The 26,334-nt window shown below is 46.9% G+C and overlaps 1 protein-coding gene across 1 annotated transcript in view; it reads left to right on the top strand.

Moving 5' to 3' along the window:
* Positions 1–26,334, top strand: part of LMF1 (lipase maturation factor 1) — a gene marked incomplete at its 5' end in the record, with an annotated part of 201,861 nt that overhangs the window by 133,343 nt on the left and 42,184 nt on the right. The window contains one exon of the mRNA XM_084271183.1: positions 5,331–5,498. Within this exon, the coding sequence (XP_084127309.1) occupies positions 5,331–5,498 (168 nt within the window). The remainder of the gene's footprint in view (positions 1–5,330; positions 5,499–26,334) is intronic.

Here is a 26,334-nt window from a genome sequence, read left to right as displayed (position 1 = left end):
GTAAGGAGGAAGGGTCAAGATCTGAAGCAGAATAGGCTGGCAGAGCCTTGCTGGATCATGTTGATCAAATTATGCTCTATGGTGGAGAATCCTTTTTTTTCTTTATTTCTTATTTTGGTCCAAAGTACAAGAAAGTTGAGAGCTTTTCTTTGTAGCTGAGAAGATGAGTTCATGCCTTGGTGCCTTGGGAAGCTGGAGAACTGTGCTGTGTAGTTCATCATGTAGTACCTTCCACAAACGCTCAGGAAAATATGCACTAATACTTCTCAGCCTGGTTTTCCAGGGTACCACTCTTCTTCATGCCTTTCTCTGTGTGCCAAAGGCTTCTCCCTCTTTTAACTGGTGGAACCTCCAGTGCTACTGCTACTGAAATGTTCATCGTATCAAGTTAATCCTGTTTCCTCTGACAAAATAGTTGCTTCTTCCAATCATTTGTTTATATTTTCTGATGTTGTTTCCTTCTGTTTTTCTGGATTTGTCTGCCATTAGGTGCGCTCCGATTCGAGTCTTGTGGTTAAGTATGGGCCTTTTGATGGGAAAAGCAACTCTATAATACCCAGAGCGTATTGTAACATTTATGGATTGCTTTGTTTTTCACCAAGCCAGACTTGTGCAATAGGCATGCAGGGTGATGTTTTGAACAGCTGCCTTTAGTGGTGTTTTAATATTAATGCCCAGTATACTTTTGCTTATCTGAACCAAAAGATAATCTAAGTTTACCTTGCACAAGGTAGAGTAGTTGGGGGGTTTGTTCACTTTTCTGAAGCTGATTCATAACTCACTAGTGGTTTTTGAAAGACACCTTAAGAACTTGGGCTGTTGAAGTGCTCAGGCAAGCAGGCAGATACAACCGAGGCTTCTGAAGCATCTTGTACAGTGGAGGAAAGTGAAAGCCCATCACTGCAAAAGAGAAAACTGAAATCTTTGGGCTCCTCCTCCTTTGTGATTCTGAGAGGACAGGGTCTTCTCTACCCTCCAACTTCACACTCCCGTGCCGTACGTTACTTGGATGGGCGTTGTGCTGCTCAAGCTGTAAGAATAACATCCCCAGCCTGGTCTGAGCAGCGGGTTGTTCGAGGACAATGTGGGACTTGTTTTCATGCACACGTGTAGGAGAGCCTGGAGATTTCCCTAGGCTGAGCTGGGGTATCTAACACTGGGATTAAATACTCTGTCGGAGTTTATGTAATGCCATACCAATAAGGAGGCTGGGAGGAGAGACCATATGCATTTACAGTCCCAGAGAAGAGCGTTTACTCTGGTGTATAATAGCCTTCTGTTGGGTTTTAGTAGCGTATAGTTTAGTAAATTAGGAGTCTTCAGGTACTTAGCACTTTAATGGTTCTCACTAAGAACATAATTAAACCATAGACCCCTTAGGGAGAAAAAACAGTTTATTGTGCATATTTTTAGAATCTGTTACCAGCCCTCGTAAAACCGGGTAGATACAAGCCAGAGAACATGCCTTAGCTGGCGACCCAGAATCCATTCAGCAGCCCCCGCCGCGTGTCGCCCCACAGTCACACGTTACAAATCTGCCCCGTGAATTATGGAATTAATTTGCCCCAATCTGATTTCGAAACACATTTGCGGCGCAGTTTTTCTCTGGCTGCTGGAGGTGTGAGGGAGGCAGAAGGTTTATTATGTTGCACCTTGTGCTGACACATAATGCTGGGTTTTGCTAATCGTTTTTTTATTTAAAAACATTTTATGCCCCACAGAGGTACCCAGAAATGGGGCTCGCTGCAGACAAGGGCTCCGCTCTGTTCCCTTCGCTGTATGTCTGCCGTAGGCTTGCTGTCTAATTGCATCTGACTTGGAGCTGCATTTTTCTGTGTCTCTCTGCACCAGAAGTTCACAGTTCTCGATGCAGGGGAATGCCTGCCAGCTTCCTAGGATGCTTCTTGCAAAGCAGCCACAAAGCAAAGTGTAAAGCTCAAACTCCCCCATGACACAAGCCAGGTGCAGTGATCCTGGTGTGATTTTTTTCCCTCCTCCCAGGCTCTGACACCCCTGCCTCCAACATCACTATGATGTTTCAGTGGGATATGATAACCCCGGGAAAGCACTAGGCATGCCTGTGTTGGGTAAGTTTCCTCTCTAACCCCAGCAGTGCACCCGGGTGCTCTCACCCAGCCCAGCTGGGTGCTGTGCGGTGGGATCACCGAAGAGGGCACCTGGTACCCCTGGGCAGCAGACAGCTCAGGCACAAAAAGCAACCAGAAAGCTTCCCAGCATCCCGGGCGCCTGTGTTCAGCACCGTGGTGATTCACACATTGCTCTGGGTCTTTGCTCTTGCCTCAGCACCCCTGCCTGGGTAAACACAGCTCTCTCCCTGGGAAACCTGTGCCGCGCTACGCCCGTGCTCGCAGCATCTGGAAGGCATTGGGAGGAACACACACACACACACAGAGTGCTCTCCTCCCCCAGCAGCCTTTTAACGAATTTCTGATAGATGTGAACCACTCCTCTATCTCTGTGTTCTGTTTTACCTACTCAAGGTTTACACGCTGGAGAAGCGGCTGCAGCGGTGGTAAGGAAGGGTGTCACTACAGGCTCCATCACCAGCGCTGCCCTTACCAAATGCATTTCTTTCCCTCTGTGCCAACAAGAGCCGAGGAGACATCTGATCCTTGTGCTGTGGGTCCTGCCAGTTTAGAGGTTTGGTCTTGCCTGTCACTTGAGTTCTCCTGCCTGTGGAGCAGCATTGCCCCTGCTGACAGCGTGATAGTGCTGTGCTGATAAGGTGAAGGATGGCAGCGTTACAACACCTGCACGTGAATTATTAACCCACGCTGGATTTCTGTGCCTCACTTCTCCTTTTGCCCCATTTCTACTTCAGGGTAAGAATTAGACTGCTGCTAAAAACCAAAACCACATCAAACCACAGCAGACCCAGGTCGCCAGCCTGCGCTCTTCTCATGCCAGCCTGGTCATGGCTGCTACATGAGCCCAAACTTCCTTCTGCTCCTTGTCCCGCTGCAGTGAGACCAGGGGCGAGAATTTCACCTTTCTGCCCTTTTACACACAGCAGATTCGGGGGGGGGATGATATCTTGAGTCCCGACCCAAAGCAACCGGCAGGTTTCACTGTCTGCAGCTGGCCTTGGTAGATGAGAACATCAGGATGAGCCTGCAGTGAAGAGATGAGGAACCAAAAAGCTAAACATGGTCTTTGCTTTAAATTTAAACAGTGTCAGCTCAGCCTTGCAAAGCCACAGTCAAATGTGTAGTGCTGTTGTGTTACAAGATTTAATTTTGTGAATGGGTACATCACTTCTCAGGAGAAAAGGACACTAAGAGGAGACCTCATCGGTCTCTGCAATGACCTAAAAGGTGGTTGTAGCAAGGTGGGGGTTGGTCTTTTCTCCCTAGTAGCTAGGGTCAAGACAAGGGGAAACATCCTTGAAGTTGCATCAGGGGTAATTTGTGTTGGATATTAGGAAAAACTTCTTTACTGAAAGCGTTGTCGGATACGGGCACAGGCTGCCCAGGGAGGTGAATGAGTCACCATCCCTGGAGGTGCTTAAAAGAAGAGTAGATGATGTGCTTGGTGACACAGTCAAGTGTTGGACCCAGTAGGGCTGGATAGATGGTTGGGCTCAATGATCTTGAAGGTCTTTTCCCACCGAAACCATTCTATGATTCTGTGTAATTACTGGTGTAGTACTGCCTGTTCTCCGTGGTCCCTGGCCATAAGTGCTGCCTGTGTCGCAGGGGGCGGATCCAGGCACACTTCCCTGGCACACAGCTGATGGGAAGCAGGCGGTGGCTGCGACGCAAGAGGAGGTAAGAGCTAGTGCCGCCTTTCTGATGCTTTGCTGTGTTGGGATCAGGCAGTTACATGCTGGAAACGGGGGTTCCTTGGGCTAAACGTTGCGACTTGTGTGGCTGATAGCTCATCTAGGTCGGTTTTGGTTAAAGCACTTAAAATAAAATAATAATAGAAGCAGCCAAGAAGGCAACCTGCCTTTTTGGAAGGATAAAAGCATTTCTCAGCAATTTGGGATCAAGGTAAATAAATCTCTTTGTGAGCCTCCCTGACGTTCTGGGAATGCTCAAGAGCAGTCCAACAAGGAGTTTAACTCGAAACAGGTCTCGTGCAGAGGGGAAGGACCCTCGGTGGCACCCGGGGCTGCTGCCGCTGCCCTAGGATGGGGGGAGGCCCTGACCTCCCACCCCCTTGCCGGAGTGGACTTGGCAGAGCTCCTTGACCCCGACACCGCTCCATCCGGCGCCGGTGTCCGAGGAAGGAAGGATGCGGTCTCCTGTCCTAAGGGGTTACAGCAGCCTCAAACCCATATAAAGGAACAACTTTATTAATCCCAGCTTTGCTAATAAGGAATTACAATAGTTGTGGGATTTGGCAGTGGAAGCACACTCAGCTGCCATGCGTAGTACTGTATTTTCCCTTTTTTGTTTGTATTTTTTATTTAACTACAAATAATTTAAAGATGTGTTGTGTCTCCTTCAATTAAAATTTGTGTCTTCATCTTCTCTTTTTTTTCTGTGGCAGTTTTAAAACAACACTAACGAATTTGAGCTTGTCAGATACGCTAAGATAAATTACCAACTTCTTTCTTTTTGATCAAACTGCAGCGTTTAGAAGGGTGGCACTTACTAAAATATCAGGGTTTGGTTTTCTTTCCTTTGTAAAATTTTCAGCTTTATTGTACTGGATAGAAGATCTGCCAGTGTCAAAAAATTTCAGGACCAACAGAAGAATAATATTGTCCCAAGGCCAGTATACGAATACCTTAGACCAATAAAGTATGTTTAGAGGAATTACACTTTCCTCTCCCAAATTATGATTTTGGAAAGCAACTCTACCACCACATTTATTTCAAATTTAAACATTTTGAAAGAATATCTCCTAGGTTTTGAAATCTGGTTTCCATTCCTGGCTCAGCTTGACCTACTGTGTGACCCTGAGAAAATCTTTTTCTCGGTTTCTGTATCTGCTTCCTTGCTCTGATGGACTTCAGCATTCACACAGAGCAATTTAACATCCATCAGCGTTGAGCTGTGTGTAACATTTTAGTGTTAAATAATAGTGGTTTTAATTTAAGGTGAGTGGGGTTTTGGTTATGTTGAAAAAAGAGAAAATGAAACCTCTTGGCTGTTTGAAAGATGTATTGGTTAAAAAATTCCTTGGGTTTGCATGAGAAAACAATGAATGAAGTGATTTTATCTGAAAAGAGTGTGCAGAGGCGAAGGATGGTTCTGTGAGCAAACTTAGGGAGAAATAAGGGAAAAGACCAAGAGCTCTGTAGCTCCCCCCGGTGATGAAGCTGGGAGGGGGATTGATTCCAGTTTGCTTCCGTCTTTCAGACGCAGCCAGTGCCCAACCCCATCGCCTACTTCATGCATCGCTCGCCATGGTGGTTCCATCAGTTCGAGACGCTGGTCAATCACTTCATCGAGCTGGTGGTGCCCTTCTTTCTCTTCCTGGGACGGCGGATGTGCATCGTGCATGGCCTCTTGCAGATCCTCTTCCAGGTGAGACCATAGAATCATAGAATCATATGGGTTGGAAGGGACCCCAAGGATCATAGAGTTCCAACACCCCTGCCACAGGCAGGGCCACCAAATGCTCCTGGCTTTGTATCCGAAGGGTCACGTTCTTCATCTGGGAAGGAGCAGGGGATATTCCCTGGGTGTAAAACATCCCTGCAGCCCAGAGCTGCATGCAGCTGGGTGCCATAAGGTGGGCTGGGATCATGGGCTGGGAGCTGGATGTCCAAGTTGCAAACACATGCATTCTTAACACTGGCTTCATAACGTGCAGCAGGGATGTGGGCACATGTGCCAGTACAGTAACGCTGTCATCATGGCACCAGTGTGGTTCTCTGGAGCCCATCTTCTCCGAGCAGGAGCAGCATCCAGAGGAACTGACTCAATCCGCAGGTCAAGAGTTCAGGCTGAATGAATCAAGATGATTCACAGCTATTAACTGTTGGCTCTCGGGTGGTTCGCGCTGGCGTGGCTGCTCTTAGTGTGTAGCTGGAGGCTTGTTTCCCTTGCTGCTGCTTCGGTTTCCATTCCTATAGATATATAGAAAAGAGAAATACCAGCTCAGGAGTAGTGCAAAGAGCTGTCTGATCTGGCAGCTCTGGAAGGCTAGGATGAATACTTGCAATTTCTCCAAAAGTTCATTTTTAGAGACATCTTTCACTCTTTGAAGGGATATTTTTAGATTTTTTTTATATTTAAGATGCAAAGGCTGGTCTTTATCTTTAAAAACGAGCTGGCTCTTAGAACCACCGGATTTACTGAGCCTGGGTTCATAGAGAAAATAATTTATTCAAAAATTAATGGCATTCATGTTGCAATTGATTTTAATTTAATTTAAAATTAAATAAATAAACCTGTGGAAAAGTCAGAGGACGGAAGCTCCTGCATATATATTTTCCTAGACCACAGTGGATTTCTCTAGTCTCTGCCCCACCATAATTCAAAGAGCTTGTTAAACCCCCACCCCCCTGACTTGCAGAAGCACAGTGTTCAGCCCTTGCTGGCTGTGGAGTTTGTTCAGTATCATTTCAGCATCATGAAATTCATCCTCAGTAGCTGTTACTGCTTCCTGTAAATACATGTGATGATTAAAGAGGAGAACAGCTTATAAACTCCCTTGGTAAACCATGAAAATGCTGATCAGATTTTAAAGGGCTGACATAAAAGCCATGGGATTTGTGTCCTCATGGAGATGCCCCCTCTTTCTCCTGCTCCCTATATACATCCTGATGTGTCTGGGTACCACAGAACATAGACCTTGTACCTTTGCTTGCTTGGCACACTTTTTAGCATTTGGTTTTGTTAGGATACATCTTCTCAGGCAGCTGGAGGTCCCAGCAGCAGGAAATAAGAGGTCTGACCCAAAGAGGTCTCCAGCATTGCTCCACGAGGTGCCAGTCGTGTTTGTGATGGGCATCGCACCTGAGATTTTCAGTGTCACTGGGAGAATTATGTTCAGAATTATATTCCTTTAAAAGAAAAGAGAAGCTGCTCTTTTGTCTCATGGGCAAAGCAAAACATCCTGTCTGTGTCAGCTGCTCATTGTGGAAGGAGCTGGGTGTGGAATCATCACTGGTGGAGGTTGGATTAGCAAGCAGGAATTGTGAGCAGTAGTACTTTTGCATGTGAAGAAGTGCAGAGAGGATGGTGAGGGCTCCATCTAAGATGAGTAGACTCAGATGAGTGGCCTGTCAGAAAACAAACCAAGGTGTCAGCTTCCAGGCTTGGGCAGTCTCAGGGCAGAGCTGTCGTGCTCTGCTCGCTTCTGCGTTGACAGGAAAATAACAGCATGGTGGACTGGGATGGTGATGCTTTGTCCTCACATCTCTGCCAGAAAAAACTTCCATGGCCAAATGCTCCTCTCTCATCCCCTTCTCAGCTCAGGGCTTCTCTGTCGGGCTGGCACGCACCTCCAGTGCCCTCATGGCTCCTCCGAGGGCCCCTAACGAGCAGCACAGCTCCGTGCTGGGGGAATTCAGATGGAGCCAGTGGGATCTGAAAAAGCCAACTACATACAATAAAGGCTCATAATGACATATTGTAAATGCATGCATCTAACCACCCTTTAATTGGTGCTTTATTGATAGTTTGCAATTACTTATTTCTATCATGAGGGGAGTCTGCAAAGGAAAAAAGGGTCCCAGTGTAAAATGCAGCTCTGGTGCATTTATAGCATTTCAACAAAAACCTGTTTATTTAATATTTACTGCCCTTTTCTTCATTCAGAATGACTTTTATTGACAATACTTCTGCTCTGCAAAGGAAGCAATAAAGTTTAATGTTGATATACCACTTAATTCTGCTTTTCAAGATTTGAATTGACATTACATGCAAGTTTTATTGGACATTTTATAATTGTTATTGGAGTCATGGTGGCTAGGTTGAGTAAGTATATTTTTCCAGATTCCAACTGGCCTGGAGAATATTGCTTTGTCAGGAACCCAAAAAGAGGTGTGTTTTAAAGAAAAAAAAGTCTTTTTTTTTTTCTTTTTTCCAAGTGTGAACTTATTCTTCTTGCCTAGTTCACGTTTGGAAGGAAAAAGGCTTAGTGAGTTTGGAAACGTCAGAGAGGAGGGGCTCAGCAGAGCAGAGAGCCAGCCAGGAGGATGGGGGGGTGACTGTCCCCCACCACATTCCCATGGGGTTGTGCTGGTTGTGCCATAGGCAGTGTGCTCATCCCGGTGTGCTGGACTGTCCCGAGCCACCAACCAGGAAGGGTATTTGGGTGATGATGACTGAATGGACACTGCACGTCTCTGTGCCGTCCCCTTCCCGTGCTCACCCACCCACTCGTGTCCTCACAGGACCCAAAGTGGGGAGCCTGAGGAGCCAGGACACCCCATGGTTTTGGTGCTTTATGTGCACTGATGTTGCTGTGGTCTCAGTTTGGGGTCTGCCTGCTCTGGTACAAGGCCTTATAGCTTGAGCTTCCAGAAATCTCCCTGTTTGGCTGCTTTTTGATCTTGAATAAATTGAAGAGTCTCCTTACTCTGAGTCTCTTGATATAAATAGTCTTTGCTTAAAAAAAAAAAAAAGTAATAATCAAGGAGTGAGTTGAATGCTGGCCAGTTCCCATTAGAAAAATCATCATTCATTGTTGCTAACCACCGGATTGGGGAGGGCTCTGCGATCTACAGCTGTGGGTGTAGTTTTTTGCAGGACATCTGCACACAGAGAGGTTCTCAGGCAGATTGCAGCGCCCAGAGCGTGTTTGCCAGGGTTGAAAGTGAGTGGAGAGAAAATGTCATCCCAGATTTTACAGCCAGACCCCATCAGCCCCTTGTCCCCTGCACAGGCTGTGGGATTGCTCCCCAGCTGCCGGTGCAGCTGCTCACAGACCTGGCCAGGGGCTCGGTCCTGGGGCTGGAGACTGTCCCTGTGGCATGGCATGGAGGTCCCACCAGGCCATCTATCTTGTGGATGCCAGGGACAGTAAGAATGGGTGCGTGCCCTCCTCGCCAGTGACTCTCTGCTCCCAAGAGAGAGGTTTGAATAGGCTGCACTGACCTTGTAATTAATTGCTGTACGAAACCCTGATCACAGGGAAGCTGCACTGAAGAGATTGGTTGGAGGGGGACAGCTGGGGCACAGCCCCTCTGAGGTTGAGGAGCCTTTCTCAGCCATGCAGCCAATGGGCAGGTTTGCACTCAGCAGGACTAAATTATTTGTGCTCATCTTCCTTTCTGCAGTCACACATGTCCCAAGAGCAAAGACTCCCAAACTCCCACCTGCACAGGCTAACATCACCCCATGAGGCGTTCTTCTTCCTTTAGTGTCTGCTGGGTTTCAAACCCCACAGCTTTCTGAGACCCAGAGTAGTGCATTGACCCACCCCACCTGCAAGGGAACCTGCTTGAAAAATCTTGGCTGGTATCAAAGAATCAGCAAGTGATGGTGGCAAAGCCTCCCTCTTAGACTGTGTGTAGAGCATCCTTTTGCATTTAGAAAGAAATCTTAGGCGAAGGGCAGCCAATCACAGAGGATCTCCAAGGTAAATACACAATATTGTTTCAGGAAAACATTTTTTCTAGCATTCACAGTATGTAGAAATCCAAATCTAAATCAGAAATGAAACTAAATGGACATTTAACTTTTCAGCATCGTTAGGGATTTATGGTAAGCAGGTGCCAGAACTGACGTGCCGAGCAACACTGCTGCAAATTGTCTCTGCCAGGAATAAAGCTGGAGGAGAGACTTGTAACTCAGCTCCTTCCCTGCTCTGCTCTGTGCTTCAGTCCTGTAAAAACAGGCTGGTGAGAAAGGGCCACTCAGCCACAGAAAACCCCAAATAAGCCTGAGGTGGAGTTTGCCCTTTGCTCATATATAACTGAGAGTCTTTAGAGTTCTTGAGAGCTTGCTAAATATTCAAAGCTTTTTGCTATCGTTTGTTATTTCCCTTCCTAGGGAGAAGTGGCACGTTTTGTAGCAGCTCTGTAGTGGCACAACTGGAGTGGGGACATGTGCAATCCCCCCCGTTAGGTTTAAATCTGCAGTGCTGGGGTTGGGGGTTTAAGCACCTCTAGTTCATCAGGATGAGGTTGTTTTTACTGAGGTTGTTGTCTCTTGGTGGTGGCCATTGAATGTGATGTTCACGTAGGATGGAAATGCAGCTGCAGGTGGTCAGTGGCTGACATTTTACAAAGCTCTCTGATGAATGATTCATTCATTTTGAGTCTGATGGTACCAGCAGGCTGGTTTTGTAGTAGTGTTGGGACCTGAGCCTCAAGAATATACACGTAGATCTGAAGCACCCTGAAGTTCAGGAGAAATCAAGACCAAAATGCGGTTTTTAGTAGCTGGAGGTGGCAGAAGAGATCTTGGGGGGTCTTGGAGACCAGAGGTGAGGTCTGGACTTTGTTATTCTTGGTTCTGCTGAAGCATCAAGCCAGAGTCTGTTCATACCTGAAAGAGTTTGCGATGTTAAGGGTGAGGGTGGATGAAAGTGCTGCATATAGAAGGCAAGTCCTTCCCCTGCCCAGAGGTCGGTAGCATAGGACCCCTTTCTACCGCACCACCTACGAGAACATTGCATGGTCTCCTCTCTCTCCCCACTGATGCTTCCATCCCCTGTGCACTACAGTTACCTTTGTGTGCCCGTAGATCCATCCCTGCCCTCAACCACCCGTGGCCGAAGGCAATCGAGTACCAGCGTCCGTGAGCGAAACTGGAGAGGCTGCAAACCCACAGCCTCGCTGCTCTGTGGGTGTTTCACTGCTCTCTGGAGCTGGCTCCCAAAACCCTGAAGCTGCATGTTTTTCACGACATCTAATGCAGAGCTTACACCAGCAAACGTATTTCTTGGCTCCTTAAGCCGGGCAGTAAAATTACACCACTTGGCAAACGAGTTGATGAGGAGAGGCGAGAGGAAAGCAGAAAAGCCAGGAAAAAGCCACCTTGCCCCTACGAGCTGGCAGGTAGTGCTGGGCTAGAGAGCACGGCAAGGGGGCTGCAGCACCCATATAGGAGGGGCCTGAGGTTTCTTAAAACCAGGGGATGGTTTCGGCTGTGCCAGCTGGGAAGGAGCTTCAGAGGTAAAATCCAGAAATCAGTAAGTAGTAAATGGGAAGTGTAAAGGTAGCACTGTGAGAAGGGTAGAGTCATTCCTTTGCTCCCACAGTGCTGTTCCAGGTTGTAGCCATATAAGGGCAGCTGGCAGGTTTTAGGATGCAGAGAGTTTTAGACCTTCAAACCCTTTTAGATTCAAATGAGTTTGGGGAGCCTGACTCCTGTCCATGGCCCCTGAAAACTCCTGGTGCACCATCCTGCACCAAATGTCCTGTGCACAGCATCATGGCTGGGGAGCTCCCAGAAGGGGAGCCATTCATGCTGCGATGACCTCAGCTCCCAGCATCACACGTCAGGGCAGAGGTTCCCCAAAGGAGCCGGAGCAGTGAAGCCTTGGGGCTGCCAGTTCTTCACTGCCACCACTCCTTGTCCCACGGAGGTTTGACAGGCTGAAATCTGGACTGTCCCAGGATGTTTTTTCTAGAAGCCGTATGTAAAGCAGGGGGATGACAATGCCAAGAGCAAAGCTGAGTTCCAGCCACAGGGAAGGCAAAGATAAAACCTCCACAGTCAAAACCCCCTTGAACTCAGAGCGCTGACAAAGAAAGTTCCCAAGACAGCTCTCAGGGTCTGGCCAAGGAGCTGTGCGGGAATGCAGCAGCTTTACGAGCTGGTGGAGGGCCAGGGGTTAGGGAGGACCTGCTGAGAGAGGGAGCCCCTGGGGTGGGGGGTCTGCAGCAGAAACCTCCTGCGGCAGAAACCTCCATCCCTTTCCCTCAGGAAGCAAACTCTGAGTGCTACCCCTGCCCAGGCAGGCACGCAGCCCCAGCACTCCTGGGAGCCAGGAACACATAGGAAAGCAGGGAGCAACATCATTTTCATCCTCTTTTTCTTTATACACAGAAAGCAGTTGTTGGATAGATAGATATTTTCTGCCTTTTTCTTTCCTTGGCTTGGACAAACCCCAACCTCCTTCAAATTTTGATGGAAATGGACATTTTCCTCTAGTTGCTCCTTTTCCCATCTCCTCTCCAAAGCTGTGCACGGGAGGTGAAGCAGGGGGTTTTCCCCCCTCTCTTTTGGGAGGGGATGACCAAACCCCACCCCCCCACTTCCACTGCTGCTGGCTCTGCCATGCCGCAAGACGTTGGAGGGATGAACTGCCCCGCAGCCACACACACACACAAATTAAATCATGCTGTTGCAGTGCCACAGCTGCAACATATTGTGTTGCTGACTTAGGAGGTAGCAGGGGTCACAGCAGCAGCCCAGGGAGGAGAAGGAACAAAAATTAAACAGCTCCCCCCTTCCCTGCAGAAAGTGTCTGAATCCAGTGTTTGTTTTCACTTGTCAGATACGAGCTTGGGTTTGTTCTTTTTCTTATGCTGGTGTAAATCAGATGTGTCTCCAAGAGGATTATCAGGCTTGCACAAGTCCCAGGCTCGTGGCAGAAGAGTCAGGCCCTTCGTTTGTCTTTTAATTAAGCATCTACAGAGCATTTGGGCCACTCGACTAGTTGTTTTTCTTGATTGATGCTGAGTAGTGTTGTTACCTTACAAACATGTTGTGCGTGAGAGTAAAGCTGCTGCCTGATGCAGGAGCCGCCCAGGGCTGCTGGGGGGCAGCAGCCAGGAAATTTGGGCATCTGTTCTGCTCTACTCCTGTGGAAATTAGCACCAGGAGTATCTTAGAGTTAAGACTAGAAAAGAGACTGCAGACAATATTCTTCCAGGTGATACCCGCAGGCCAGCCTCTGATTTCCCTTGCAGATGCCCCACGAGGTCAGATGCTGGGCAGCGTGGTCCCCCCGTCCCAGCATCACTGGCAGCAGCATCCCTGGGAGGGTGTGAGCGAGTGGGTGTTGGCTGCTCGGGCTGGGCAGCAGTGCAGCCTTTCCCCTGTGAAAACAAAGAGGAAATTCAGCCTTCACAAAAGTCCAAATTGTGTTGATTTTGTTGTGGTTTAGAAAGAAACAACAAACGGAGAACGACCCAGGAAAATTAACATCAGTTTGCTGGTAGGGGAGGAATTGTCCAATGGAAAAATAGTTTTGTAGCTGGATTGTTTAAAAATCTGCTTTGGACTCGGGTCTGAGTTGGAGGATGCAGGGAGAGTGTTTTAAAAGGTCTTTTGGGAAACCTTGAACCACTGGACTGGGATTAGGGAGATTAATCATCAGCGCTGCAGCCTCCAGGTCACTTGGGCCAGCCCTGCACACCCATCCTGGTCCCACGGGTGAGGGGTGGCCTGGGTCCTCCTGCCCCTCACTGACTCCAGCCTCCTGCACTCGGCCCTGGCGTGGCTCCAGCTTGGCAAAACAAAAGGAATGTGAAATCAAAGGAGTTATGGAGTAGATTTTTCTGTTACATTTAAGCCTTAAATTAAATATCAAACTGTACCCCCCCCTCCCCAAAAAGAAAAAATCCCACCAAAGTCAAGCAGGCAGAACCCAACCTCTTTAATCACTCCTTTATTTGATTTCACATCCAGCTTGATAATATCTGTTGCGAGGCAGGGCTGCCGTGCCAGACACGAGAATACCAGCACATACCACCCCAGATCAGTAAATAACACTGCTCGTATAATGGTGTCTGGTATTAGTTAGCAACAAGTTAAGTTCTTGCATTCTGCAGTAGTCAGAGTGACTTAGAAACACTTAGTGTTAGCCATAGGAGTGCATTTAATTAGCTTCTGATTCAGGGGGCTGGGGGTGGGGGTCCTCTTCTCTTTTTTTTTTTTTCCCCTTTTTTTTCTTTTTTTAAAATCATTAAATAAAGTGTCACCCTTAGCCAGTGCTGTAAACTCTATTTTGATTGTGGCTGCAATAACCCCTTTGGGCGTCATTCAAATTGTACTAAACAGTTTCTGGAGAGTGCTGGTTTCTCTCAAAATAAACCAAAGTCCGGCTTTGACAAGCTCTAATGAAAAACAAATTGTTATATTACTTAGAAAAATAATTTGAAGGAAGTCTGAATTAGTTGTAAAGGTGGAAAAGGTTCAGCTACTTGAAAATAGAAATTTGGAAGGTATTTATTTTAACCATTAAGCCAGCGGCCTTGAAATACAGCCTTGTTTGTTACAGAATGCGCCTAACGAGAGACATGAATCATGCTGTTAATCAGTATGGGAACTTGATTAATTGGAAAGGGGACCGTCAGTGACTCCAACAGGCGGGGCCGCCTGGCAGCAGTCTGCGACGGAGCCCTGGAGCTGGTGTGATTTACCATCAGTCATCCTGCTGGCACGCGGAGAGAAACTTTGGAGGGATCCCACAGCTTTGGGTTTGTGGGTAGCTGGGGTTTTTTTTTTTAAATTGAAAATAAGATGTGGTTGTTTGGGACACCGTCAGCCTGTGATTTTTGGTGCCTCTGCATTTGATTGTCCGACTTGAAACGTGCTGGTTTTGCATGGAGGAGGGTTCAGCCTGTCTTGGAGGCATCTTGTTGAGATGTCCCTGGGCGGGATGCCTGCCATCTCACCTTTGCTACTGATAGTGGGTTTTCTTATTAAACCTGAGAGCAAGTTTTTACGCCCAGCTATGAAATCAGATTTGCATGGGAGGCCCCCAGGATGCAGAGAGCTGCCATGGCTGTAAAAGCGCAGCAGGAAGGCCCGTATTAATTTTCACTGTTGACTGGAGCACTTGGCTTTGGGGCCAGGAAGAGCTTGAGTGAGTTTGGCCATCCAAGAGCACAGTTTTGTTTCAGAGCAGTGTGTATTTGCTCATATGGCAAAAGGATATGGCAGCAGGGAGGGAAGAGAGAGCATGCAGCTGTGCCAGAGGGGTGAGCTCTCGCTGAGGTTCAGGGTTTGTGGTAGAAGGTGCTGTCAGTATCATCTCTGGGCCACAATAACTGCCATTGCCAAGCCAGGGACACCCAGGGACAAGGTAGGCTCTGGTGGCCCCTTGTCCTTGGGTGTATTGCTAAGCATTGACATTCAAAGACCACAAATTAGATCCCCAAATTGCAAGATTTGCTTAAGTATGATGAAAATCCAACCAATTCTGGCTGCCCTTGGTGTCTCTTCCATGTTACAGTCTTCCAGGGTACTCTCAGGTCTCAGCCTCTGTGCTGGCCTGTGTAGGTTTACACTGCTCTCCTCCTTGCACTATGTGAACACCATTCAGAGCTGTATTAAATGACGTGGCTGACATCCACCACATGTGGTCCTTCCTTTGCCAAGTGAAGAGGTTCTACTTAGGCTCCTATGGCTCTGGGGCAGAACTGTTTGAGGGTTTTTTTTTTTTTCCATGCTTTAATTTTGCATTTGAATTTCGGTATCTCTCTGAGATCCAGGACCTTTGTGTCTGCAGTCCTCTAGCAGAATTTCCAGGTGCTTGGGCTTGAAGAAGAAAAATCAATTACGACAATGTTGTCAGTGAAACAATATGAGTTGGCGAGGCTGCAATAGCTTCAAAACATCTGCACTTTCCAGATGTGATTTGCTCGGTGCTATGCTGCAGTGTTTGGGTCCAAACAAGGATGGGAGATAAAGTATGTGTTGCACATGTGATTGCATATATGTGTATGGGTATGTATAAAACATCTTGTCTAATAAGAGCCAGACCAGCTATAAGCCAGAGATGTTACTGAAGTCAGTGACATGCTCTTGAACATGCACTGGTACCATATTTCCAGCAATGATTATTTATTTACACTTAGGTGTAGCTACTAAAGCTAACTAAAACCATTATGATCCATTAACGTTGCCCAAGACAAAGGGCTCGCCCACTAATGCATGTCAACTGTCTGTAGATTTATGCAGTTTCAGTGTAATGGCTTGAAGTGATGGTGAAGTTCTTCCAAGTTTAATCACATTTTCTTTACCTTATTCCTGATCTGAACTGGTCACATTGTGTCTTCCTAACCCTTGGGTCTCACCAAGTCTCTGCCTTTCAGCAGGGTAATGGTGATGGTGGTGGTGATATTTGGATTTCAGTTTCTCTCCCCTTACCATCTAGATTTCAGGACCTTTAAATAATGTTTTATATTCAATTTAAAAAAAAAAAAAGTAGAAATCAGAACAGCCTAACTGGAAACAGATGGCAGATTATGAACTTTTTTTAAAAGGCAATTTATAATACATGTATTATGAAGAGAATCATTTAATAGCATCAGATGAAGACGTGTGAAGACAGAACGTGCCCATTCAAGGAGTGGAAGGGGCTGGGAGTGGGCTGTTGCCTTTGGTGCCATGTTCTTGGAGGTAAGGGAAGGATTTTGCTGCAGTTAGTGACTACACTGAGCCCTCCTGGCTAAAATGAGAGGTTCCTACCATTACTGCTCTTCAGTCTTTACTTGAAGTTATGCTCTTAGCTTGGATTTTGGGGTTTGGGTTAACAAAGCCAGGGAGCCAGGTGGGTCAGACCTGCTCTGAACACGCCATCCCCTCTGTGTGTTGGAAATCAGACTCTGTTGACTCTGTCAAACTTTCCCTGCAGAGATGTAGCTCTACACATCTTCCTCACCAGCCGGAGCAGCAGGAGTCTTCCTCAGCTGCTGTGCCGTGGGGAGGGGTGTACTGGGGTGAAGGCCAGCACAGGCTGCCTGCATTGCTGCACTGCACCTGTCAGCTGTGCTGGGACCCCATAATGCTACAGGTGGGCAAAGACCCGAGCTGCGGCTGCCAGCTCGTGGTCCAGCTCTTCATCTGGTGCAATCAGGGCAGCTCAGACTCCACTGACACATAGCTGTGTGTGCAGGTGATGCCTGCTGTCCTCCCAGCTGATCAGCTTGGGGTGGAGGGGGGGTCTTGTTAATTTTCGTATTTCTATAAGTGGTTTTCTGCCAAGTTAAATAAGTGCATCTTTTTTTGCATGGGGATATTTGTGTTTAAGCACACCTTGTATCACATGAAGGTGCATCAATCAAACTACCCACAGATCAGGGGTTCAAGTTTTACCTTGCACAAAGATTGGATAGCTTAAATAAGAGCCATTCAAATGAATCCCATGTAATTTCAGAGTCAAGACAAAGCTGTGGAACTCGGTGTCCTGGCTGCTTAGGGATGGGAGTGAGGATGGATTTTATAGTGTCCTGCTTTGATGAAAATAACTCATCTGCTTGTTCTGGACCAAGCTGCTGTGTTTCATGTTTCCCTGTAATGATGCTGCCTCCAGAGAGGTTTTATTTTGATTTGGAAGTGTTGGGATGAGGATGCAGCCCTGAGATACTTTAGCCCACACGCAGTTTACACAGCTGTATTATCCGATTCCCCAGGCACCACCAAAGACATTATCTCTTTGGTGATGCAACAGCTAGAAATTGCAGGAAACCTGTGTCACTCATTACTTTCATCTTCCTATGAAAACTTCTTGGAGCCAGTGACTCAGAGAAATCGCTGATTAGTGCGAGATACTCTTGGAGCAGCTGTGGTTTGTTTGCCACGCCGGCCGAGATGAGTGATGCTGCATTTGGATGCAGATCGTGGTGCCCAGCTCTTCCTGGGGTGTGTGCCCACCCACACACAGGATGGAGATGCTGCGTGATGGTCGGTAGTGATTCTCACCTGGAGATCTGTTTGCAAAGCCCAAGCTTCACCTTTCATTTCCCCAGGGGTGATGTTGGCATTTTGTAGGAGGATAATGGATTTTTCTTGCTGCCATAAAAGCTCAATCCCCAAAATACCTTGTTCCAGGCTGGTGTCTGTAGCATGAGGTCTCATCTCTCTTGTTTTCTTCTGAGGGACTCTCACCTTTTCATTTCATCTCATCTCTCCCAGGAGCACACTGACAGTTTGTCTGTCCACAGAAGATGCTCTTCATTAACTGCTTGTTTCACACAGATGCAACTCACTTTGAAGATGGGTTAAGCTAAACAGGAATAACGCAGGTTTGGTTTGGGCTGGGTGTCCACATGTGGAGCTATTCAGGAAGAGATCCGGCAGGTTAAATTTACACCCTGCTTTAATTAGAAAAACTTGCAAGCCCTGAGAAACCCTAGATCAGTGCTGGTGTGGCAAAGACTGAGAAAGCCAGTGGCTAAAACAATGTTCCCTGTTCATCACATCAGCACTTTCCGTGACTTGTGCTGGTGGGAGAAGAGATGAAAGAGAAAATCCCAGAGGCTCTCTGGTAGCCATGCAGCTGATTCATTCAGCTAATAAAGATCCAAGGATCTGAGCCCTCTAAAAGCTTGAAAAGCTGTTTGCCTTGTCTGAAACATATCTTTGCTGAACTCGTGCTGGTGGTAGAGGAGACATCTCTGTGTGCCTAGCACAGGCCTCTGCCAGTTGCACAAATCATGTATATGAGGTGAGATGGGAGCACGGAGAAAGTCTAGCAGAAAAGCTCACAAAATAAGCAGTAAATCCTGAGAGCAGTTTGGGGCTGTTTAGTACCAGGTTATGGCCTACATGGCATGGCAGTCAGGTGGTAGGGGATGTGGCTTGGTTTCTTGTGCCTTGTAAGTGAGCAAGCAGAGGAGAAGAGAGGGTCAGGTATTTTGGAGGAGCCCCTTTCCTTGAGGGGACAGGTTGCTGCCTGGCTGTCCCTCTCACTTCTGGAGTGCCCCTGTGTCATCTTGGCTGGTTTCTGTAGCATTTGGACTATGCTCTTCATTGAGTTTATGCCAATAGCCCAAACTGTTGCTGTTCTGGCCAGCTCAGCACCATCAGCTCAAGGCTGGCTTGAAGTCACACTCACGGCTGCATGTGCTCCATTAACTCCTCCCCCAGGATGTAGGGAAAGGTCTTTTACCCTTCTCTTCCCCCTTGCAGCAGTGGCAAGCTGTAGCCTTTGTAACCAGCACAGCCATGAAAACAAGGAGATGAAATGAGGAAACCTCCCGTGCCAAATGGTCTTTGCAAAACGCACACACCAGCCGCCCCCTCCCCGCTCCCTGGTGTTTCATAGTGATGCGTTTCCTGTTCGTCTGCTCCCGTTTCAGGTCACGAGCTGCAGGGATGGAAGTGACCCCTCGCCCATAAACTCAGACATTCTCCTCTGTGTCCTCCTGGGGTGCAGGAGCAGCTGTTCTTATCCACTTGGGTTTTCCAGTGCCTGAAGTGTTGGGTAGTGCCGGGCGGGCACAGATCACTCTCACAACTGTGCTGGTGGTTTCTTTGTGAAGCTCATCTTCTTCCTGGTAAAAAATGAGATTGATTAATTTATTTTCCATCCTTACCTGAACCAATTCCTCTGCAGGAGCCATTTTTACCCAATTTCCAATGCCCTTTGGTCATACTTGCCTGGATGCCTGGGTCTGTGCTGCCCTGTGCCAGGAGTCCTGGAGCTGGTTAGCATTCCAGGTTGGAGTTTTCCTCTATATCCTGTATCTGCCTTCCTTGAGGAGACAGTGCATTTTGGAAGAGGTTAAATTATGAAAGCTCAGGTCATTCTTCCTGAGCAAAGTAAGAGGCTAGGGAAAGATCTGTACAGCATGAGACAGGCTGGGAGAGAAGGAAAGGTGATCAGTTCTCATCTGCCAGTCAACCATCACACCATGATCTGCTTTAGAGCACCTGCCAGCTCCTGCTGCTCAGTGCCATGGAGAGAGGCAGAAATACAGGGGCAGTGGATAACTCAGAGCACAGTCCACATGAATTTAAAAATGTTGTCTGGAAAAACAAATCACACCATATTGTTTGCTGGGATCCAGGTTGGGAATTAGCATGGTAGGAGTGGAGCATGGAAAGGGACAGGGATTGCTTTTATTGCGTCAGTAATGTCATTTATTCCATAGCCAACCCATGAAAACCAGTTCTAATCCCCACACAAATCCCTCTGTAGCAACAACAGCAAATCTGCCAGTTCTCCTAATCAAACGCTGATCATTACTGCGGGCCAGAAACCTCAGAGGGAGCAGAGCCAAGGTAAAAGGGTCAAGATCCGGGGGAGGGGGCACGCTGAAACCCAATGCATCCAAATCAGCTCCGTCTCTGTGATTCAGTGGGCAGATGGGATGGTGCCAGAGACACTCCGGGGCCAATATTTTTCTTTCCTCCCCGCAAAGTGTTCAGGAGCAGACAGTGGGGTCCTAAAGAAGCACAGAGATCATTTTCCTGGGGCTATTTAGAAGAAATGTGACCGCAGATAAGAAACAGAGCTTCGAAATGTTGCCGTCCATCCAGTGTTCTTTCCCCCATCCCCTTCTCCACCCAGAAAAGAAATCAGCTGAAGAGTCCCCATTTGGGCTCTTGCCTGACTCTGGTCCCAGCTGCCACCAGTAAAAGGGTCTTCAGTCCCTGCTGTATCACTGCAGCGGGTTTTCCTCTGGCCCCCATCGTTGATTACTGGAGCGTAGGGGAAAGGCAGGGAAATGTTTTCATGGAAATCTGTACCTCAACCATCTTGGCAGCCAAACCCGAAATGGCTCGAGTCTTTTGCCCCCAACTTCATGTTTATGGTCAATCTGAAACTCCACCTGTGATCACCACATGTGTCCTCTGCAAGACTGCAGTAAATTAAAGCACAACAGGGAATTTTAAGAAATACATCCTCTTCCTTCTTGGAGTCAGGTTACATCGACCTCCAAACATCTGGACTCAGTGTCCTAGGGCTCCCAGAGGTTCTGCCGTATTAAAGGTTCATCTGCCTTTGTTAAATTCCCGGCCTTTTCCCTTCCTGGTTGCCTCCTCCTGATTCCCTGTGCTTTCAGTGTGGCTGGCCATCTATGTAATTGGTATTTTATGTTCAGTATGTAAAACACACCATGGAATTTTAGTTATCTCTTGCCATGGGTAAACACAGATCTGTAACCCATTGCCATTTACTGTGCTCGTGGGAGAAGTCTAAAATAAAATACACTCCTATTTTTTCAAAAGCCTAAATTCTTTCTAAGCTACTGGTTACCAACATCCTAAAAGTCTGAAATATAATGTTTGGGGTTTTTTTTTAAAAAAAAAGCTATTCCCTAGTATTGCCTTGGTCACAAAATGCATTTGTTGGTACGATGCCCCTTTGCTTTGACATTTCTTTTCCTGATCTCCAGGTTGCTCTGATAAACAGGCAGCCTTTAATCACCACATCCTGCTAATTGAAATGCAGGGTGCAGAGGTGGAAGCAAGTGGGTCCTGCTGCCTCCAACCGCTGGGTTTTGCTGTGAGTCCAGAGCAAGAGAGAGATGCAGAAGCCATCGGTTGGCTGTGCAGGAGCTGTGGTTGCCAGTCCAGTGCTGGTCCATGTGATCCCCATTCTGAAGATGTTGCTGAACTACAGCATCTCATAGAAATTGCCCCATCCTCGCTCTTGGGGAGCAGCACATCTCTGTGCTCATCCCCATAGCACCACAGCCCTTTAACTATTGTGCAAAGATCAACACCCAGAAGGAAAATGCAACTCCAGATTTTTGCTTTCTGCCTTCAAGGCATAGGCCTCAAGGTTTTAAAGACTTACATATGTGTTTCACTTGATGTGCTCTGAGTATTCCCATTGAAGTTAACTAAGTGGATAAGACTTTGCAGGATTAAAGCCAAATGAGTCCTCACCCACCATGCTGGGAAGTCTTGTTGAAGTGGGTCATTGGAGGGAAAGGAGGAGGAGTCAGTACTGAGCTTGCCCCTTTCATTTTATGCTTCTATTTATTTAAAAGAAATTTTTTCTAAGCCAAATTGGGGGGAGAAAAGAAAAAAAGCAAGCCCCAGGCTGTGGTGTAACCACTGCAAGTCAGATGTTGTCATGACTACTAAACAAGAAACCTAATTTATAAAATGAGGAAAAACATATGAATGTGAAATAAAAGAGAAAAAAAAGAGAGAGACGATCTTAAAATATTAACTATGATGTAGAGAAAAATACAAACAGACAGAGTTAGGAAATTCCATAAGGAATATGACTTGTTTAATATTAATCATAAAGGAAAAGATTATGAGCGCGCTGAAGAGTGCCAAATGAAATACTCCACACACAGTGCTGTGATAAGAGTCTTTGCAGTGGTTTTCCTTGGCTTCTTGGGTAGTCAGTGCTCTTGGCCGTGCTCTGGTGGAGATGCCCTGGTCGGTGGATGCTGCAGGGATGTACGTGGTGCTTCCCTCTCTGTGGTGCTTTTCCTCCCTTGCAGTACTGGCACAGTGTGATAACTGAGTGCAAACCTCTCTCCTGTCCCTGACAGCCAAAATAATCTGTGCTTTTATTTATGTTATCAGTTAGCTGGGGAAAGTGAGTGTGTTTGGGAATATGCAGGGGTTTCTGTGAACGAATCAGGTTGGGAATGGATCTGACATTCCTTTAGACACAGCTTGTCTTCCAAAGCTGAGGTCACTGCAGAGAGGTGGCTGGGGGTGTGGCATGGGAACCCAGCCACCACATCCCCTGTGGTGTGTCTCAGGTGGGCTCTGCTGCTCCTGTTTCTGCAGGCACTGTTTCACGCTGCTGCTCTTCCTGCCTCTGTCTTGCCATCTGTCCTCTCCTCAGCTTGGATGTGGAGATCTTGAAAGCGAAGCATTAGAGAAGTCCCAGATGTTCATGATTCCTTGTCCAGGGCAAGGTCAAAGCAGGAAACCCTGAGGGTCTTCAGGACCAGGTTCACTAACAAGACACCAACAAGCAGATCTCAAAGGGCTCCTTTGGCCCTTGCCGAGTCCATGCAAATACCTTTTGTTGTGTTGGGCTGGCATCACGCATCTGCTTTCTGGTGGCAGTGCCCTGATGTGGCCCAGGGACCCATGACCACCAGCACCATGACAGCAGTGGTACTACCACAAGACGCCAGAAAGGAGCTGCCGTGACCACAATTGCCGATGAGTGAGTACTGGTAAATACCTATGTGGTATCTCGGGTGGAAAATCCTGGGCTGAGCTGTAATTTGCTGCTTCGTTAAACTTCCCTCAGTCATGTCTGAGCTGCTCATGTATCTGTCACGCAGAGATTTCAAGGCTAAAATTGTGCTTTGGGAGATTAATGCCTTGTGGCACGTCCTGTGCTCTGTCGTGTAATTTTGCAGCGGTGGGGCTGGCTGCTCACAGGCCACATTGGACCCGGCTCTCTGTTTGGCACTCACTTGTAAACAGTTTGGTTTACAGAAACCTTAAGGGTTCCTTCTCACTGTCAGAAGAAATTAAGCTACAAAGCCATACTAAAACTACCCATAACAATGTCAGACTGACATCCGTAGCACGAGGGTCCAGGGTGTAGATACCCACCCAAGCCAGGACCTTCCGGGGGCATGGAGAGGAATGTCTCCATGCTGGATCCCTTCAGCACATGTAGCAGCGCTGCTGTTCCACTCTCAGCTCACAAAGTGCCTTTTCCCCCATTCACTGTCCTGTCCTCCTCTAACCAGGTGTTCACATGCAGCAGCATTGCCAAAGTGCAAATCACGATGTTGTAGGTGCAGAAAAACTGGACCAGCAAAGCTCCCTGCATCCTTTCACAGCTCCTTGCATCCTTTCCCAGCTTCCTGCATCTTTTCCCAGCTCCCTGCATCCTTTCCCAGCTCTGTGCTGGCACACAGTGGTATTCAGACCTCTGCTCCTTCTGACCACTGCCATTTCAAACACCGCTGCAGCAGCACCAGCTGGTGCCAAGCAAGTTCTGGGCTCTTCTGCTCTATATCTTGTTCTTCCTCTTCTGCCATAATGCCACAGTAGCTGTCACCTGGCTCAAAAGAGCTCATTATTCCTCTTTGCTAGCTGAGGCTGTTTGAATCACAGAACCAGGCGATAACGAATCTTTATCCTCCTGTTGACAAACCTAATTTGCTGGTGAATAATGAGTAACCTTTTCAATTAATCAGCCCCATGGCTGATGTTGATGCACTTGGTTTTTGTTGAATGAGTCACACACTCATTTTGGAGCGTAGGAACTTACTCACAGACAGGCAGCTGTATTTCATCCTCTACAAGAGATTATTCTGAGCTGGAAAACCTGGAGCCCTGTGCAGCTTTTTTCCAAGAGAGCATCTCTTCTTGATAAGCGTGGCTGCCATCCGGTTCTTTTCAGTGCAAGGGCTCGCTGCAGTGTTACTCCACCAGCAGTAAGGCTGGCCAGTGACAGCTCTTCCTGGAATACCCCAAAATACATATATTTTCATTCCTCTTCCAAGGTTCATCTCATATGTAAGCGATCAGTGCAGCAGCATGAGCAGGGATCTCCTTGCAGCTGTGACCTTGAAAGTGGGTGGCATTTTCTGCTTCCTCTCCAGCATCCTTCGGGATCTACATTTCATGTGATCCCATCTGACACAGGCCAAATCTGTGCTGGGAAAAGTAGTCTGATACTACCAGGAAATACCCACTGCACTAACCTCTTTATGGTTGAGATCTTCAAAGCTCCCTGTAGGAGACAGGCTCCTTAGGCAGCTTTTGAAGCCATAATACTCCATGTGCACAGACCTATTAGATAAACTCCACAAAGTGCATTCTTTTGCATGTATCCCTTCAGAGCACCTTATCTTCCCTGTCTTCCTCAGGGAACTTAAGTGCAAGGCTCTAGCTTCTTTTAAATGTTTCCATCACTACCTAGTGCTAAATGGACACAATCAGTTCCTGTATTGGAGGTTTGTGTAATTTTTTCTACAAGCAAATCAATGTGCACATGAATGCACAGATAAAGTAACAGCCCCCAGTGAGGCTGGAGCAACGCTGAGCATCCTTGTCCTCCTGGGTTCTGCATGTCCTTCCTTGGCTCCATCCCACTAGCTGTCCTCAGGCACGATTTGGTACCGTGTAGAGGGAACTGCTCAGGGAGGGGTGAGCAGAGAAAGAGCTGAAAGTTCTCCTCTTTTTTGATCATTTCATAATTTATACCTTGTTCCCATTGTAACCTAAATTACGAGCAAGGCGCCCCAACACTGCAAAGAAACTGCTGCAGATGGCAGCATAAAAATGTGTTCTTTAACACATTTTGTGTTTTCTTAAGCATATCTGGTTTTGCCCAATGTACATTTCATTTGCTATTTACTTAAGTCCCCACCACTGACAGCTCGGGGATTGCTAAGCTACCATCTGGGATGTAAGTAAAATGCCTTTTTTTCCCCCTCCTTCTTCTTTTGGCCTCAGAAAATTCAACAAAGGCTTCATGTCCACCAGTTGGGCATTTCATATTTTAAACATGCAGCACAGCATATCAGTGAACTGGCCAGTTACATCATACATTTGTTGCGATTTTCAAACCGTTTTCTAATGGGAGCAGCCAGTGCTTTGCTGCCTGTTGCAAAGGCTCTTCACCCACAGTGATGCTGGGGCACAGAAACTGTTCTGCTCTTTCCTCAGGTTTCCTTCTCCTCTTTTTTTTTTTCCTTTTTTTTTTTTATTAAACTTAGCATTTCTACTAAAATTTTTACATCCAGTACTTCATTTTTTATCCCCGAGGCTTTTGCAAGCTTCCTTTATTAAAATCAAATGGTAACCAGCCCCAAATAAGGCACTGGGTTATTTTTTCTCAGTGTGTTTTCACGCCACAACTGTTTTCTATTTCTCCTGAGCTTGCTGAAGCCTGGGGCCGACAGCTCAGGTCCATGCCTGTACATGTATTAGCTCTGAACGTGCTGCTAGAAGTTGGTTTGGTGGAAAAATCCAGGTCATCCTGGATATTGAAATACGCCCAGCCTTGGCTTTCAGTGACACTGAGTAGCCAACCCAAGTTAAATATTTTACTGCAGATGTTGCTAAGAGCTTAGAGTTACTGAAATGATGTACTTTAATGAGGCAAAGAAAGTAGCTGCAGAAAGATATAAATCAGAGAAGCCACCAATGTTTTCCACCCTAGTGTCAAGCTGATCAGATGTGACATCCCCTTTACTTTTTCCTTGCTTTTTCCTTCTGCCTGCGGATGTGGTCGTGTCCCCTTTCCTTTTAACTTTAAAAGGAAAAGATGAGCTTGATTCTGTGTTGGGATTGAAATGCCAGTGAATTTGGGGAGCGGAGTCCCGATCCAGCTTTTGCAGCTGGCTGCTGTGTCTCCACAATTGGTTGAACCAAAACCTTGGATTTGAATTGTTTTGAAAGGGATTCGTAACACAGATCATGTTTCCCTATGCCAGGGCTGTCTGAGATTTGGGGTACTCAGCCCGCCCATCTAAATTTATTCCAAAGAACATGGTTTTCCCCATACTCTGTCTTTAGTACCAATTTAACCCAAGTTTTACCAAGACCTGGACAGATATTAGATAAAAAGTTTGCTATCAGAAGAGATTTTTTTTTTTGATGTGTTCTCCAATGGGGTTTGCTCTTTTTTTGGCAGTTGTTAAGATATGTCTAAATACTGTAGAAAAAGTGAATTTCAAAGGAGCTTGCAATGACTGTATGTGGAAAGGGAATTGAAGTATTTTAGCATTCTTTCAATCAAGGAATATAAACAGTTCCATGTGACTTCAGACCGATCCAGGGTTTGAGAGAACAGGGTTTAATTCACATCATTTCTTGCAGAGGGAATTTT

Source organism: Gallinula chloropus (assembly GCF_964237585.1).
Source record: "Gallinula chloropus genome assembly, chromosome: 15".
Lineage (NCBI taxonomy): Eukaryota > Metazoa > Chordata > Aves > Gruiformes > Rallidae > Gallinula > Gallinula chloropus.
This window is presented reverse-complemented; position numbering and strand designations above follow the sequence as displayed.